At 49.3% G+C, this 16,491-nt stretch overlaps 2 protein-coding genes across 3 annotated transcripts in view; both read left to right on the top strand.

The window, feature by feature from the left end:
• Positions 1-14,476, top strand: rnpepl1 (arginyl aminopeptidase like 1). Of its 2 annotated transcripts, XM_075472684.1 has the most exons (12): positions 1-961; positions 1,007-1,828; positions 7,542-7,682; positions 7,864-8,015; positions 8,181-8,297; positions 8,388-8,623; positions 9,017-9,130; positions 9,295-9,407; positions 9,636-9,744; positions 9,841-10,068; positions 11,692-11,834; positions 12,107-14,476. In XM_075472684.1, the coding sequence occupies exons 2-12, from the start codon at positions 1,340-1,342 to the stop codon at positions 12,407-12,409; spliced, it is 2,145 nt and encodes a 714-aa protein (XP_075328799.1). In that variant the 5' UTR covers positions 1-961; positions 1,007-1,339; the 3' UTR covers positions 12,410-14,476. The 2 variants fall into 2 exon arrangements, with proteins under 2 accessions (XP_075328799.1, XP_075328798.1); XM_075472683.1 differs by having other exon boundaries at positions 1-1,828.
• A 679-nt stretch (positions 14,477-15,155) lies between these two features.
• dvl3b (dishevelled segment polarity protein 3b) overlaps positions 15,156-16,491 on the top strand; it is a 35,422-nt gene continuing 34,086 nt past the window's right edge. The window contains exon 1 of the mRNA XM_075472682.1: positions 15,156-15,550. Within this exon, the coding sequence (XP_075328797.1) occupies positions 15,387-15,550 (164 nt within the window). The 5' untranslated portion in view covers positions 15,156-15,386. The remainder of the gene's footprint in view (positions 15,551-16,491) is intronic.

The raw sequence follows: 16,491 nt of genomic DNA, 5'->3' as shown, positions 1-16,491 counted from the left end.
CCCCCCAGCGGCCTGCAGAAACTTTCTCCCCGCGGTAGTTACTTCCTGTTTTGCCCGCAGAGGAGTCTCCTCGGTGCTCCGGCGGCGGCTCCGGTCCCTTTTGTTCGGCCCAACCCGTCCTCTGTGTCCCGGTCCTCGGACTCTGGCTGTGACCGAACCACCGGGAGGAGCTGGACTCCGTGACCCGGGCCGCCGCGCAGGGCGCCGGGCTGAGCCCCGCGAGAGGAGTCGGTGTTCCTCTGGTTCCTCTGGTTCCTGCTTCCTGATGGATTTTACCTAAATGTTTCTCCTCTGAAGCTCCACAAAATGCTGAATGTGGGCTGAAGGCTCATTAGGCTGAAGGCTGATTAGCCGGCTGTGCTAACCAGGTCAGTTAAACTAGTTAAGTTGGTTAACTGGCCGGTTTGACCTCTAACTCCGACATTAAAGCTCCTCCGAGCTATTTCTGTCCCTCACTTCCAGCTCAAGGTGCCGCTTTACCGAGCTGCTGATGCCGTTAAAACCGGCTCCGAACGCGGTTCGGCTCGGTTTGGCTCGGTTCGGCTCAGTTCGGGAGTGTCGGCTCGGAAAGCTGAAGGTTCTGACCCGGTTTCAGACGTTTTTTTCCGACGGTTTAAAAGTGAATTTAAAAGTTTGTTGAATTTGTTCTGTTTCTGGTTCTGTTCCCGAGTTTCTGAGTCTGTTGGACCGGATCAGTTTCAGTTAGGTTAGAATTATTTGGACTGGGTTTAAACTGGTCTAAACCGGTTAAAACTGGGCTGTCAAAGCTCGGTTCTGTGTGGGGTGGATCTGTGTTTAAAGGACTCAGGAAGCAGGTGGATCTGGATTAAAGGGGGCTTCAGTCCCAGGTTTAGCCCAGGACTAAGCGGGCTTCAGTCCCAGGTTTAGCCCAGGACTAAACCAGGTCTAAGGGGGCTTCAGTCCCAGGTTTAGCCCAGGTCTAAGTGGGCTTCAGTCCCAGGTTTAGCCCAGGACTAAACCAGGTCTAAGGGGGCTTCAGTCCAAGGTTTAGCCCAGGTCTAAGTGGGCTTCAGTCCCAGGTTTAGCCCAGGTCTAAGCTGGCTTCAGTCCCAGGTTTAGCCCAGGTCTAAGTGGGCTTTAGTCCCAGGTTTAGCCCAGGTCTAAGCTGGCTTCAGTCCCAGGTTTAGCCCAGGTCTAAGTGGGCTTTAGTCCCAGGTTTAGCCCAGGACTAAGTGGGCTTCAGTCCCAGGTTTAGCCCAGGTCTAAGTGGGCTTTAGTCCCAGGTTTAGCCCAGGACTAAACCAGGTCTAAGTGGGCTTCAGTCCCAGGTTTAGCCCAGGTAGGTCTAAGCGGACTTTAGTCCCAGGTTCAGGCCACCATGGCAGAGCTCCAGCAGACTCCCACCTCGCTTTGCTGCTGCCGTAAATCGGTGCCGGTTTCGGGGCCCCGGTTTGTTGGGGACTCTAACCGGCCCTCGGCCGGTCCTGGTCCTGGTCCCGGGGCCCCGCGCTGCCCTCTGGTGGACGTGGCCTCGGCCTCGAACTTCCGGTGCTTCCGGCTGAGTCACCTCCACCTGGACCTTCGGCTGAACTTTGCGCTGAAGGAGATGAGCGGCTGGCTGGTCCTGGACCTGGTCCCGGTGCAGCCCGGCGTCTGCGCCCTGGTCCTGGACTCTCACCCGTCCCTGCTCATCCACTCCATAGACTGTAAGGTCCCCGGGCAGCCGGAGCCCGCCTCCCTCACCTACCGGGTGGACCCCTTCACGGACTACGGCTCCTCGCTCTGCATCAGTCTGCCCACCGCGGCGGTGAAGCCCGGCCGGCTGATCCAGATCACGGTCCGCTACACCACCACGGACGGCCCGGCGGTAAGGAACCCCCTACTGTGTGTACGATGGTTTGGGCTGGTTTTAGACTTGGTTTTGGGCTGGTTTTAGACTTGGTTTTGGGCTGGTTTTAGACTTGGTTTTGGACTGAATGTAGACTTGGTTTTGGACTGAATGTAGACTTGGTTTTGGACTTGTTTTAGACTTGGTTTTGGACTTGGTTTTAGACTGGTTTGGACTGGTTTTAGACTTGGTTTTGGGCTGGTTTTAGACTGGTTTGGACTGGTTTTAGACTTGGTTTTGGGCTGGTTTTAGACTTGGTTTTGGGCTGGTTTTAGACTTGGTTTTGGACTGGTTTTAGACTTGGTTTTAGACTTGGTTTTAGACTTGGTTTTGGACTGAATGTAGACTTGGTTTTGGACTGAATGTAGACTTGGTTTTGGACTTGTTTTAGACTTGGTTTTGGACTTGGTTTTAGACTGGTTTGGACTGGTTTTAGACTTGGTTTTGGGCTGGTTTTAGACTGGTTTGGACTGGTTTTAGACTTGGTTTTGGGCTGCTTTTAGACTTGGTTTTGGGCTGGTTTTAGACTTGGTTTTGGACTGGTTTTAGACTTGGTTTTGGACTGGTTTTAGACTTGGTTTTGGGCTGGTTTTAGACTGTTTGGACTGGTTTTAGACTTGGTTTTGGAGTGGTTTTAGACTTGGTTTTAGACTTGGTTTTGGACTGAATGTAGACTTGGTTTTGGACTGAATGTAGACTTGGTTTTGGGCTTGTTTTAGACTTGGTTTTGGACTTGGTTTTAGACTGGTTTGGACTGGTTTTAGACTTGGTTTTGGGCTGGTTTTAGACTTGGTTTTGGGCTGGTTTTAGACTTGGTTTTGGACTGGTTTTAGACTTGGTTTTGGACTGGTTTTAGACTTGGTTTTGGGCTGGTTTTAGACTGGTTTGGACTGGTTTTAGACTTGGTTTTGGGCTGGTTTTAGACTTGGTTTTGGGCTGGTTTTAGACTTGGTTTTGGGCTGGTTTTAGACTTGGTTTTGGGCTGGTTTTAGACTTGATTTTAGACTTGGTTTTAGACTTGGTTTTGGGCTGGTTTTAGACTTGGTTTTGGGCTGGTTTTAGACTTGGTTTTGGGCTGGTTTTAGACTTGGTTTTGGGCTGGTTTTAGACTGGTTTGGACTGGTTTTAGACTTGGTTTTGGGCTGGTTTTAGACTTGGTTTTGGGCTGGTTTTAGACTTGGTTTTGGGCTGGTTTTAGACTTGGTTTTAGACTTGGTTTTGGGTTGGTTTTGGGCTGGTTTTAGACTTGGTTTTGGACTGAATGTAGACTTGGTTTTGGACTGAATGTAGACTTGGTTTTGGACTGAATGTAGACTTGGTTTTGGGCTGGTTTTAGACTTGGTTTTGGACTGGTTTTAGACTTGGTTTTAGACTTGGTTTTGGGTTGGTTTTAGACTTGGTTTTAGACTTGGTTTTGGACTGAATGTAGACTTGGTTTTGGACTGGTTTTAGACTTGGTTTTGGACTTGGTTTTAGACTGGTTTGGACTGGTTTTAGATTTGGTTTTGGGCTGGTTTTAGACTGGTTTGGACTGGTTTTAGACTTGGTTTTGGACTGGTTTTAGACTTGGGTTTGGGCTGGTTTTAGACTTGGTTTTGGGCTGGTTTTAGACTTGGTTTTGGGCTGGTTTTAGACTTGGTTTTGGACTGGTTTTAGACTTGGTTTTGGGTTGGTTTTGGGCTGGTTTTAGACTTGGTTTTGGGCTGGTTTTAGACTGGTTTGGACTGGTTTTAGACTTGGTTTTGGGCTGGTTTTAGACTTGGTTTTGGACTGGTTTTAGACTTGGTTTTAGACTTGGTTTTGGGTTGGTTTTGGGCTGGTTTTAGACTTGGTTTTGGACTGAATGTAGACTTGGTTTTGGACTGAATGTAGACTTGGTTTTGGACTGAATGTAGACTTGGTTTTGGACTGGTTTTAGACTTGGTTTTGGACTTGGTTTTAGACTGGTTTGGGCTGGTTTTAGATTTGGTTTTGGGCTGGTTTTAGACTGGTTTGGACTGGTTTTAGACTTGGTTTTGGACTGGTTTTAGACTTGGGTTTGGGCTGGTTTTAGACTTGGTTTTGGGCTGGTTTTAGACTTGGTTTTGGGCTGGTTTTAGACTTGGTTTTGGACTGGTTTTAGACTTGGTTTTGGGTTGGTTTTGGGCTGGTTTTAGACTTGGTTTTGGACTGAATGTAGACTTGGTTTTGGACTTGGTTTTGGACTTGGTTTTGGACTTGGTTTTAGACTGGTTTGGACTGGTTTTAGACTTGGTTTTGGGCTGGTTTTAGACTGGTTTGGACTGGTTTTAGACTTGGTTTTGGGCTGGTTTTAGACTGGTTTGGACTGGTTTTAGACTTGGTTTTGGGCTGGTTTTAGACTGGTTTGGGCTGGTTTTAGACTTGGTTTTGGGCTGGTTTTAGACTTGGTTTTGGGCTGGTTTTAGACTTGGTTTTGGGCTGGTTTTAGACTTGATTTTAGACTTGGTTTTAGACTTGGTTTTGGGCTGGTTTTAGACTTGGTTTTGGGCTGGTTTTAGACTTGGTTTTGGGCTGGTTTTAGACTTGGTTTTGGACTGGTTTTAGACTTGGTTTTAGACTTGGTTTTGGGTTGGTTTTAGACTGGTTTGGACTGGTTTTAGACTTGGTTTTGGGCTGGTTTTAGACTTGGTTTTGGGCTGGTTTTAGACTTGATTTTAGACTTGGTTTTAGACTTGGTTTTGGGCTGGTTTTAGACTTGGTTTTGGGCTGGTTTTAGACTTGGTTTTGGGCTGGTTTTAGACTTGGTTTTGGGCTGGTTTTAGACTTGGTTTTGGACTGGTTTTAGACTTGGTTTTAGACTTGGTTTTGGGTTGGTTTTGGGCTGGTTTTAGACTTGGTTTTGGACTGAATGTAGACTTGGTTTTGGACTGAATGTAGACTTGGTTTTGGACTGAATATAGACTTGGTTTTGGACTGGTTTTAGACTTGGTTTTGGACTTGGTTTTAGACTGGTTTGGACTGGTTTTAGATTTGGTTTTGGGCTGGTTTTAGACTGGTTTGGACTGGTTTTAGACTTGGTTTTGGACTGGTTTTAGACTTGGTTTTGGGCTGGTTTTAGACTTGGTTTTGGACTGGTTTTAGACTTGGTTTTGGACTGGTTTTAGACTTGGGTTTGGGCTGGTTTTAGACTTGGTTTTGGGCTGGTTTTAGACTTGGTTTTGGGCTGGTTTTAGACTTGGTTTTGGGCTGGTTTTAGATTTGGTTTTGGGCTGGTTTTAGACTGGTTTGGACTGGTTTTAGACTTGGTTTTGGGCTGGTTTTAGACTGGTTTGGACTGGTTTTAGACTTGGTTTTGGGCTGGTTTTAGACTGGTTTGGACTGGTTTTAGACTTGGTTTTGGGCTGGTTTTAGACTGGTTTGGGCTGGTTTTAGACTTGGTTTTGGGCTGGTTTTAGACTTGGTTTTGGGCTGGTTTTAGACTTGGTTTTGGGCTGGTTTTAGACTTGATTTTAGACTTGGTTTTAGACTTGGTTTTGGGCTGGTTTTAGACTTGGTTTTGGGCTGGTTTTAGACTTGGTTTTGGGCTGGTTTTAGACTTGGTTTTGGACTGGTTTTAGACTTGGTTTTAGACTTGGTTTTGGGTTGGTTTTAGACTGGTTTGGACTGGTTTTAGACTTGGTTTTGGGCTGGTTTTAGACTTGGTTTTGGGCTGGTTTTAGACTTGATTTTAGACTTGGTTTTAGACTTGGTTTTGGGCTGGTTTCAGACTTGGTTTTGGGCTGGTTTTAGACTTGGTTTTGGGCTGGTTTTAGACTTGGTTTTGGGCTGGTTTTAGACTTGGTTTTGGACTGGTTTTAGACTTGGTTTTAGACTTGGTTTTGGGTTGGTTTTGGGCTGGTTTTAGACTTGGTTTTGGACTGAATGTAGACTTGGTTTTGGACTGAATGTAGACTTGGTTTTGGACTGAATATAGACTTGGTTTTGGACTGGTTTTAGACTTGGTTTTGGACTTGGTTTTAGACTGGTTTGGACTGGTTTTAGATTTGGGTTTGGGCTGGTTTTAGACTGGTTTGGACTGGTTTTAGACTTGGTTTTGGACTGGTTTTAGACTTGGGTTTGGGCTGGTTTTAGACTTGGTTTTGGGCTGGTTTTAGACTTGGTTTTGGGCTGGTTTTAGACTTGGGTTTGGGCTGGTTTTAGACTTGGTTTTGGGCTGGTTTTAGACTTGGTTTTGGGCTGGTTTTAGACTTGGTTTTGGGCTGGTTTTAGACTTGGTTTTGGACTGGTTTTAGACTTGGTTTTAGACTTGGTTTTGGGTTGGTTTTGGGCTGGTTTTAGACTTGGTTTTGGACTGAATGTAGACTTGGTTTTGGACTTGGTTTTAGACTGGTTTGGACTGGTTTTAGACTTGGTTTTGGGCTGGTTTTAGACTGGTTTGGACTGGTTTTAGACTTGGTTTTGGGCTGGTTTTAGACTGGTTTGGACTGGTTTTAGACTTGGTTTTGGACTGGTTTTAGACTTGGTTTTGGACTGGTTTTAGACTTGGTTTTAGACTTGGTTTTAGACTTGGTTTTGGGTTGGTTTTAGACTGGTTTGGACTGGTTTTAGACTTGGTTTTGGGCTGGTTTTAGACTTGGTTTTGGGCTGGTTTTAGACTTGATTTTAGACTTGGTTTTAGACTTGGTTTTGGGCTGGTTTTAGACTTGGTTTTGGGCTGGTTTTAGACTTGGTTTTGGGCTGGTTTTAGACTTGGTTTTGGGCTGGTTTTAGACTTGGTTTTGGACTGGTTTTAGACTGGTTTTAGACTTGGTTTTGGACTGAATGTAGACTTGGTTTTGGACTGAATGTAGACTTGGTTTTGGACTGAATATAGACTTGGTTTTGGACTGGTTTTAGACTTGGTTTTGGACTTGGTTTTAGACTTGGTTTTGGGTTGGTTTTGGGCTGGTTTTAGACTTGGTTTTGGACTGAATGTAGACTTGGTTTTGGACTGAATGTAGACTTGGTTTTGGACTGAATATAGACTTGGTTTTGGACTGGTTTTAGACTTGGTTTTGGACTTGGTTTTAGACTGGTTTGGACTGGTTTTAGATTTGGTTTTGGGCTGGTTTTAGACTGGTTTGGACTGGTTTTAGACTTGGTTTTGGACTGGTTTTAGACTTGGGTTTGGGCTGGTTTTAGACTTGGGTTTGGGCTGGTTTTAGACTTGGTTTTGGGCTGGTTTTAGACTTGGTTTTGGGCTGGTTTTAGACTTGGTTTTGGGCTGGTTTTAGACTTGGTTTTGGGCTGGTTTTAGACTTGGTTTTGGACTGGTTTTAGACTTGGTTTTGGGCTGGTTTTAGACTTGGTTTTGGGCTGGTTTTAGACTTGGTTTTGGGCTGGTTTTAGACTTGGTTTTGGACTGGTTTTAGACTTGGTTTTAGACTTGGTTTTGGGTTGGTTTTGGGCTTGGTTTTAGACTTGGTTTTGGACTGAATGTAGACTTGGTTTTGGACTTGGTTTTAGACTGGTTTGGACTGGTTTTAGACTTGGTTTTGGGCTGGTTTTAGACTGGTTTGGACTGGTTTTAGACTTGGTTTTGGGCTGGTTTTAGACTGGTTTGGACTGGTTTTAGACTTGGTTTTGGACTGGTTTTAGACTTGGTTTTGGACTGGTTTTAGACTTGGGTTTTGGACTGGTTTGTTTTTGGATTTAAACTGAGTTTGATCTGATGTTGTTTTTGTGTCCTCAGATCTGGTGGCTGGACTCGGAGCTGACCTGCGGTCAGACTCGTCCGCTGGTCTTCACCCAGGGACACTCGGTGTGCAACCGCTCCTTCTTCCCCTGCTTCGACACACCTGCCGTGAAGAGCACGTACACGGCCACCGTACGGGTGAGTCCTGACCTCTGACCCCCTACGGCTGAGTCCTGACCTCTGACCCTAACCCCTCCCCTTACCCTAACCCTAACCCTAACCCAAAAGGTCGGTGTAAAATCTGAGAAAATCATCCAAAAATGTTGTTTAAAGATCTGCTGAAAGTCTAACCCTCCATATGTTCTCTCCTCGTCTTCAGGTCCCAGACGGCGTGACGGTTCTGATGAGCGCGTCTCGGAGCTCCTACTCCAAACAGGATCGGCTCTTCCAGTTCTCCATGGACTTTCCCGTCCCGTCCTACCTGGTGGCGCTGGTCGCCGGGGAGCTACAGCACGTGGACGTCGGCCCGAGGTCGGTCAGTCTTACCCGGACGGACCTGAGCGGCTCCTCGTTAGGGCTCAGGCTCCGCCCACATCCCCCCCATGCAGCACCTGAAACGGTTTCACCTGAAAAATGGTTTAATGTCAGAAAAACCCCTCAGATTCAGATCTGTGTCTTCGTCCAATCCCTGTGCAGAAGTCGCGTGTGGGCGGAGCCATGTCTGCTGTCCTGTGCGGTGAAGAAGCTGGGCGGCAGCGTGGAGCGCTGGCTTGGCGTGGCCGAGGACCTGTTCGGCCCGTACCTGTGGGGCAGGTGAGCCTTTATTAAGCTTTATTTAAAAGGTCCAGGATCAGCACTGACTCCGCCCCTACAGCACTGACTCCGCCCCTTCCCCCTCCTCAGGTGTGACATCATCTTCCTCCCCCCCTCCTTCCCCATTGTTGCCATGGAGAACCCGTGTCTCACCTTCATCATCGCCTCCATCCTGGAGAGCAGCGAGTTCCTGCTGATCGACGTAATCCACGAGATCGCGCACGGCTGGTTCGGCAACGCCGTCACCAACGCCACCTGGGAGGAGATGTGGCTGAGCGAGGGCCTCGCCACCTACGCCCAGCGGAGGATCACCACCGAGGCGTACGGTGAGCACGCCTGGTGGCAGCGCTGCCCACGCAGCTGTGGCCGCAGTAACGTTGCCCCTCCCCCTGTGGTCGCCGCAGTAACGTTGCCCCTCCCCCTGTGGTCGCCGCAGTAACGTTGCCCCTCCCTCTGTGGTCGCCGTAGTAACGTTGCCCCTCCCCCTGTGGTCGCCGCAGTAACGTTGCCCCTCCCCCTGTGGTCGCCGCAGTAACGTTGCCCCTCCCCCTGTGGTCGCCGCAGTAACGTTGCCCCTCCCGATGTGGTCGCCGCAGTAACGTTGCCCCTCCCTCTGTGGTCGCCGCAGTAACGGTGCCCCTCCCCCTGTGGTCGCCGCAGTAACGTTGCCCCTCCCCCTGTGGTCGCCGCAGTAACGGTGCCCCTCCCCCTGTCTGCAGGTGAGGCGTTCACCTGCCTGGAAACCGTGGTCCGGCTGGACGCCCTGCACCGGCAGCTGCGTCTGCTGGGAGACAACAACCCTGTGAGCAAGCTGCAGGTCAAGTTTGAAGCAGGTATGAGCACACATGCCCACAGGTGTGGCCTGCACCTGCACAGGTGGGGCCTGCACCTGCACAGGTGTGACCTGCACCTACACAGTTGTGACCTGCACCTGCACAGGTGTGGCCTCCACCTGCACCTGCACAGGTGTGACTAATCCTGCCCCCCCCCCCTCCAGGTGTGAACCCCAGCACTCTGATGAACCTGTTCACCTACGAGAAAGGCTTCTGCTTCGTGTCGTACCTGTCAGACCTCAGCGGAGACGTGAGGCGCTTCGACCGCTTCCTCAGGGTCAGCACACCTGAACATCTGGGCTCACACACACCTGAACATCTGGGCTCACACACACCTGTACACCTGTTATTCTGACTGATATGCAAGTTAATGTTCCTCCTCTGCCTGTAGACACTGAGACAGGTGTGTGTGTGTGTGTGTGTGTGTGTGCGTGTGTGTGTGTGTGTGTGTGTGTGTGTGTGTGTGTGTGTGTGTGTGTGTGTGCGTGCATGTGTACGTGCGCAGGACTACATCTCAGAGTTTAAGTTTCAGAGCGTGGTGGCTCAGGACCTCATCGACTACTTCCTGCGTTACTTCCCAGAGCTGCAGGACGCCGCCGTCGCTCAGAGAGAAGGTGAGTGTCATCCAGTCTGTGGCCCCTCCCCCTGAGTGACATCACTTCCTGTGGCCCCTCCCCCTGAGTGACATCACTTCCTGTGTGGCGCCTCAGGTCTGGAGTTCGAGCGCTGGCTGAGCGGCTGCGGGCCGCCCCCGTTTGAGCCGGACCTGTCAGCAGGGGGCTCTCTGACCGGGCGGGTCCAGGACCTGTGCGACCTGTGGAGGAGCGCCCGCCCCCCCGACCTGCAGGCGCTCGCCACCTACGACCTGTCGGCCTGGAGCTCCTTCCAGGTGGTCCTGTTCCTGGACCGCATGCTGGACCTGTCGCCGCTGCCACACGGTACGTTTCAGGCTAACGCTACCACACGGTACATTTCAGGCCAATGCTACCACAATGCTACCACTATGCTACCACGATACTACCACGATGCTACCACAATACAATACTACCACGATGCTACCACGATGCTACCACGATGCTACCACTATGCTACCACGATACTACCACGATGCTACCACAATACAATACTACCACGATGCTACCACGATGCTACCACAATGCTACCACAATGCTACCACAATGCTACCACAATGCTACCACTATGCTACCACGATACTACCACAATGCTACCACAATGCTACCACAATACTACCACGATGCTACCACGATACTACCACGATGCTACCACGATGCTACCACAATACAATACTACCACGATGCTACCACGATACTACCACGATGCTACCACAATGCTACCACGATGCTACCACGATACTACCACAATGCTACTACAATACAATACTACCACGATGCTACCACGATGCTACCACAATGCTACCACGATGCTACCACGATACTACCACGATGCTACCACAATGCTACCACGATGCTACCACGATACTACCACGATGCTACTACAATACAATACTACCACGATACTACCACGATGCTACCACGATACTACCACAATGCTACTACAATACAATGCTACCACGATGCTACCACGATGCTACCACGATACTACCACGATGCTACCCCGATGCTACCACGATACTACCACGATGCTACCACGATGCTACCACGATGCTACCACGATACGACCACAATGCTACCACGATGCTACCACGATGCTACCACCATACTACCACGATGCTACCACGATGCTACCACGATACAATGCTACCACAATGCTACCACGATGCTACCACGATGCTACCACGATGCTACCACGATGCTACCACAATGCTACCACGAAGCTACCACGATGCTACCACGATGCTACCACAATGCTACCACCATACTACCACAATGCTACCACGATGCTACCACCATACTACCGCAATGCTACCACGATGCTACCACGATGCTACCACCATACTACCACAATGCTACCACGAAGCTACCACGATGCTACCACGATGCTACCACAATGCTACCACCATACTACCACCATACTACCACGATGCTACCACCATACTACCACGAAGCTACCACGATGCTACCACGATGCTACCCCAATGCTACCACGATACTACCACGATACTACCACGATCCGACCACGAAGCTACCCCAATGCTACCACGATACTACCACAATGCTACCCCAATGCTACCACGATGCTACCCCAATGCTACCACGATCCGACCACGAAGCTACCATGATGCTACCACGATGCTACCACAATGCTACCACGATGCTACCACGATACTTCCACGATCCGACCACGAAGCTACCCCAATGCTACCACGATACTACCACAATGCTACCACGATGCTACCCCAATGCTACCACGATACTACCACAATGCTACCACCATACTACCACAATGCTACCACCATACTACCACAATGCTACCACGAAGCTACCACGATGGTTATTGTTAGATAAAGGGGTGTATTGATCCTGTGCTGCTGTAGCAGCCTGATCAGAGGTTATTGATCAGTGATCGTCTGTCTGTCCCAGATGTGATGGCCAGTCTGTCCGGCTGCTACTCGTCCCTGTTCGACGGTCTGAATGCTGAAGTCCAGATCCGCTGGCTGCAAATGGTGGTGAGGAACGCGTTCTACCCCGACCTGCCGCGAGTCCGAGCCTTTCTGCACAAACACGTAAGAACACGTGAGACCTCACCTCAGGTGACACACACCTGTACACACACCTGTACACACACCTGTACACACACCTGTGCGTCACACCTGTACACACACCTGTACACACACCTGTGCGTCACACCTGTACACACACCTGTACACACACCTGTACACACACCTGTGCGTCACACCTGTACACACACCTGTACACACACCTGTACACACACCTGTACACACACCTGTGCGTCACACCTGTACACACACCTGAGCTAACATTCTCCTCTCTGTAGACATCCAGGATGTACACGGTGCCGCTGTACGAGGACCTGGTTGCCGGGGTGATGAAGTGCGTTGCCGTAGAGATCTTCTACCAGACGCAGCGCCGCCTGCACCCGAACCTGAGACGTACGTTGCAGCAGATCCTGTTCCAGACCGCAGCGGCGCCGACCAATCAAAACAACCTGGTCCCATCCGTCATTCCCCCCTCCCCCTCCACCCCCCCACAGCAGCTGCCTGCTGCCACGGCAACCACCTCCACCGCTGCTGGGACAGCTACCACCATTGCTCTGCGGGACGTCAACGTCTCAGCGTGACCCGCTGTGATTGGCTGATGAGTGACAGCTTAGTTTAACACGGACAGGAAGCTCCACAGAATGTGACTCAAACTGCGGCCCTCACCGGGGGTGTGGCTAACGGTGGATCCTCCTCACGCCGCTGAGTGTTTATTCAGCTGTCATGTGACCGTGGCATGTGACCGTGGCATGTGATCGTGTCATGTGACCGTGTCATGTGACCGTGTCATGTGACCGTGTCATGTGACCGTGTCGTGTCATGTGATCGTGGCATGTGACTGTGGCATGTGTCATGTGACCGTGGCATGTGACCGTGGCATGTGTCATGTGACCGTGGCATGTGACCGTGGCATGTGTCATGTGACCGTCGCATGTGTCATGTGACCGTGTCATGTGACCGTGTCGTGTCATGTGATCGTGGCATGTGACTGTGGCATGTGTCATGTGACCGTGTCATGTGACCGTGTCGTGTCATGTGATCGTGGCATGTGACTGTGGCATGTGTCATGTGACCGTGGCATGTGACCGTGGCATGTGTCATGTGACCGTCGCATGTGTCATGTGACCGTGGCATGTGACCGTGGCATGTGATCGTGTCATGTGTCATGTGATCGTGGCATGTGACTGTGGCATGTGTCATGTGACCATGGCATGTGACCGTGGCATGTGACCGTGGCATGTGACCGTGGCATGTGTCATGTGACCGTGGCATGTGACCGTGGCATGTGACCGTGGCATGTGTCATGTGACCGTGGCATGTGACCGTGGCATGTGACCGTGGCATGTGTCATGTGACCGTGGCATGTGACCGTGGCATGTGACTGTGGCATGTGTCATGTGACCGTGGTATGTGACCGTGGCATGTGTCATGTGACCGTGGCATGTGACCGTGGCATGTGACCGTGGCATGTGTCATGTGACCGTGGCATGTGACGTGGCATGTGTCATGTGACCGTGGCATGTGATCGTGTCATGTGACCGTGTCATGTGACCATGTGATCGTGGCATGTGACTGTGGCATGTGTCATGTGACCATGGCATGTGATCGTGTCATGTGACCGTGTCATGTGTCATGTGACCGTGTCATGTGTCATGTGACCGTGTCATGTGTCATGTGACCGTGTCATGTGTCATGTGACCGTGTCTTCACATCTCGGACATCTTTGTTGATGTTCCTCCTGCAGAATCCTCCGAGCTGCTATTGCTTCAGCTGTTTCAGAGCTGCGATCTGATTAGCTGAGAGCTGACTTATTACCACCACAGTTAATGGCTTTTTTGCCGTGTGCCTGAACCAGACTGATCCCAGGACCAGGACCTGTGGTTGAATCAAAAGAAAAAGAAAATGCTATTTTTGTCCAAGTGATTGACAGAAGAACTGAAATCAAAAGGTTTTCTTTGCTCATCAGAGACGACACCTTCTCACAGGTCCAGATGAGAACCGCTGCGTTCATTGCCTCCGAACAGAACCGAGTTCCACTGAACCCTACCTCCATCTGGTCCGACCCGGCTGCAGACCAGGACTTAGAACCCTCAGGTCCAGCAGACGCCTTCACCTGAGTGGCCTTCCTGCCCCTCCGGGGGCCGTTTTTACTCCACCAGCAGCAGAAAAGCTCCTGTTTGTGTCTGAACTCTGGTTCGCTCACCTGGAACCAAAAAAAACACTGATCTGAACAACTGTGAGTTCCCAGCAGACATGAACGCCTCGTCAGAATGAAACCTCAGATTTCTACTTCCTGTTCCCTTCTGATTAAACTTTCAGATTAAAGTAAAAAATAATGAATAAAACAGAATAATTCATTTGAATTATTCTGTTCATCAGAAATAATCTGAAACTTAACATCATTAATACTGAGCCACGTGTTTGTAAACAAATTTATTTATTGTTTCTTTAACAAATCATCAAAAAGTTTTTTTTATGTCATGTTTAAAACCTCCTCTGTTTGGGTACTTTTACTTTGAAAGGATTTGAATCCGCTTCCGGCTTTTACTTGCAGGTGAAACCGGAAATTGGAAGTCGGACAATAACAGATCTTTTGATGTCTGCAAGTTTGACCATTAATGTGCCTTCACAATAAAAGATTGAGTTGATGTATGCTCTTTGTTTTTATTGGAAGTTAAAATCCTTCAGATTTGATTCGGTTTGATCTAAACTCTGCAGTTCAGGTGGAGTTTAGGGTCAGAAAGTTTTAGGCTCTGAAACCTGAAATGAGTCAATGCGCACTGTAGGAGCTTTTTACAAAGTTAGTTTTTGTTTTTTGGTTCTAGCTGTAAATTTAATTAGCTAATTATGAGTAACTTTATTTGATTCATTTCAGTGCTTTATTTAGATCAGATTTTTCTTGCTAATATTGTTTGTTAGTTTTTTGTTTTAGAATATTTTGCTAATTGGGTCACACTGGGAACCTGGAGTCCCAGCATGCACCGGGGTGGACCGATGGTTTGTTACCAGGGAAAAAGGAGAGAGCAGCAGGTTTTCTTTCTTCTTTTGTTTGTTTTATTGTTTGGAAAAAAATCATCAGAAAAACGCAAGAATTAATTTTTGGACATTCATCTTCTTTTTGCCTGCGTTAAACCACATCCCCCATGGTGCATCAGTGGTCTTTTGATTTTGTTTAAGTTTAATTTGTTTTTTTTTATGGACAAATGGCCACTACACGCACACTTCGTGCACGTGTGACGCATCTCTGAGTCCGGGCTCCTCTAACTCTTATTTTGAAGGGATAACCAGGAAGTGACGTAGTGTCCGTGCACTTTCTGACGGCGGTGACGGCGGAGGTGACTGAGCATCAGACACGCCGCAGCTGGACCGACACAACTGGACCGGAACCGAGCCGGGAGCCGCGGCACCTGCGCGCACACGCACAGCGGGACAGACGGGCGGGCGGTCACGTGGGCGAACAGCTGGACCCGGACACGCGCAGGTGTCTGTATCTCTCAGCATCCCGCTGAAGGCTCGCGCAGGTCCGGGGCCGCGCCGGGCTCCTGCACGGGGGCGAGCATGGCGGAGGGGACCCGGGTCATCTACCACCTGGAGGACCAGGACACCCCGTACCTGGTCCGGCTCAGCGTGCCCGCGCAGCGCGTCACCCTGGCGGATTTCAAGCAGGTTCTGAACAAACCGAACCTCAAGTTCTTCTTCAAGTCCGTGGACGCCGACTTCGGGTGAGTCGCTCACGAGGGCTCGAGTTGTTTGTTTACTTGTTTGTTCACCGGGATGTTATGTGTTTATGTAACCGGCTGAGACTCAGAGCGGGACCGGTTCCGGTCCTGAGTCAGCTGATCAGTGATGAAGATGAGGATGAGGATGGTGATGGTGATGATGATGAAGATGGTGATGGTGATGAAGATGGTGGTGATGATGATGATGGTGATGATGATGATGATGATGATGATGATGAAGATGGTGATGGTGATGAAGATGATGATGGTGATGGTGGTGATGATGATGATGGTGATGATGGTGGTGATGAAGATGGTGATGGTGATGGTGGTGAAGATGATGATGGTGGTGATGAAGATGATGATGAAGATGATGATGATGGCGGTGAAGATGATGGTGATGATGATGAAGATGAAGATGGTGATGATGATGATGATGATGATGATGATGGTGGTGATGAAGATGGTGATGATGATGATGATGGTGGTGATGATGATGATGATGATGATGGTGATGATGGTAATGATGAAGATGATGATGATGATGGTGGTGAAGATGATGATGGTGGTGATGAAGATGATGATGATGGTGGTGATGATGGTGGTGATGAAGATGATGATGAAGATGATGATGATGATGATGAAGATGACGATGATGGCGGTGAAGATGATGGTGATGATGATGATGATGAAGATGATGATGGTGATGGTGGTGATGATGATGATGGTGATGATGAAGATGGTGATGGTGAGGATGATGGTGATGATGATGATGATGGTGGTGATGAAGATGGTGATGGTGAGGATGATGGTGATGATGATGATGATGGTGGTGATGATGATGATGATGGTGGTGATGAAGATGGTGATGATGATGATGATGGTGGTGATGATGATGGTGATGATGATGATGATGATGATGATGATGATGATGGTGATGATGA

This window comes from Odontesthes bonariensis, chromosome 9 (assembly GCF_027942865.1).
Source record: "Odontesthes bonariensis isolate fOdoBon6 chromosome 9, fOdoBon6.hap1, whole genome shotgun sequence".
In the NCBI taxonomy this organism is placed as follows: Eukaryota; Metazoa; Chordata; class Actinopteri; order Atheriniformes; family Atherinopsidae; genus Odontesthes; species Odontesthes bonariensis.
This window is presented reverse-complemented; position numbering and strand designations above follow the sequence as displayed.

What these genes read in the sequence shown, in the direction of transcription:
- rnpepl1 (XM_075472684.1), top strand. Translation starts at nt 1,340, where the DNA reads ATGGCAGAGCTCCAGCAGACTCCCACCTCGCTTTGCTGCTGCCGTAAA. An exon ending in CGTACACGGCCACCGTACGG is followed by an intron (nt 7,683 to 7,863) that starts GTGAGTCCTGAC and finishes CCTCGTCTTCAG; the next exon opens with GTCCCAGACGGCGTGACGGT. An exon ending in GGCCCGTACCTGTGGGGCAG is followed by an intron (nt 8,298 to 8,387) that starts GTGAGCCTTTAT and finishes CCCCCTCCTCAG; the next exon opens with GTGTGACATCATCTTCCTCC.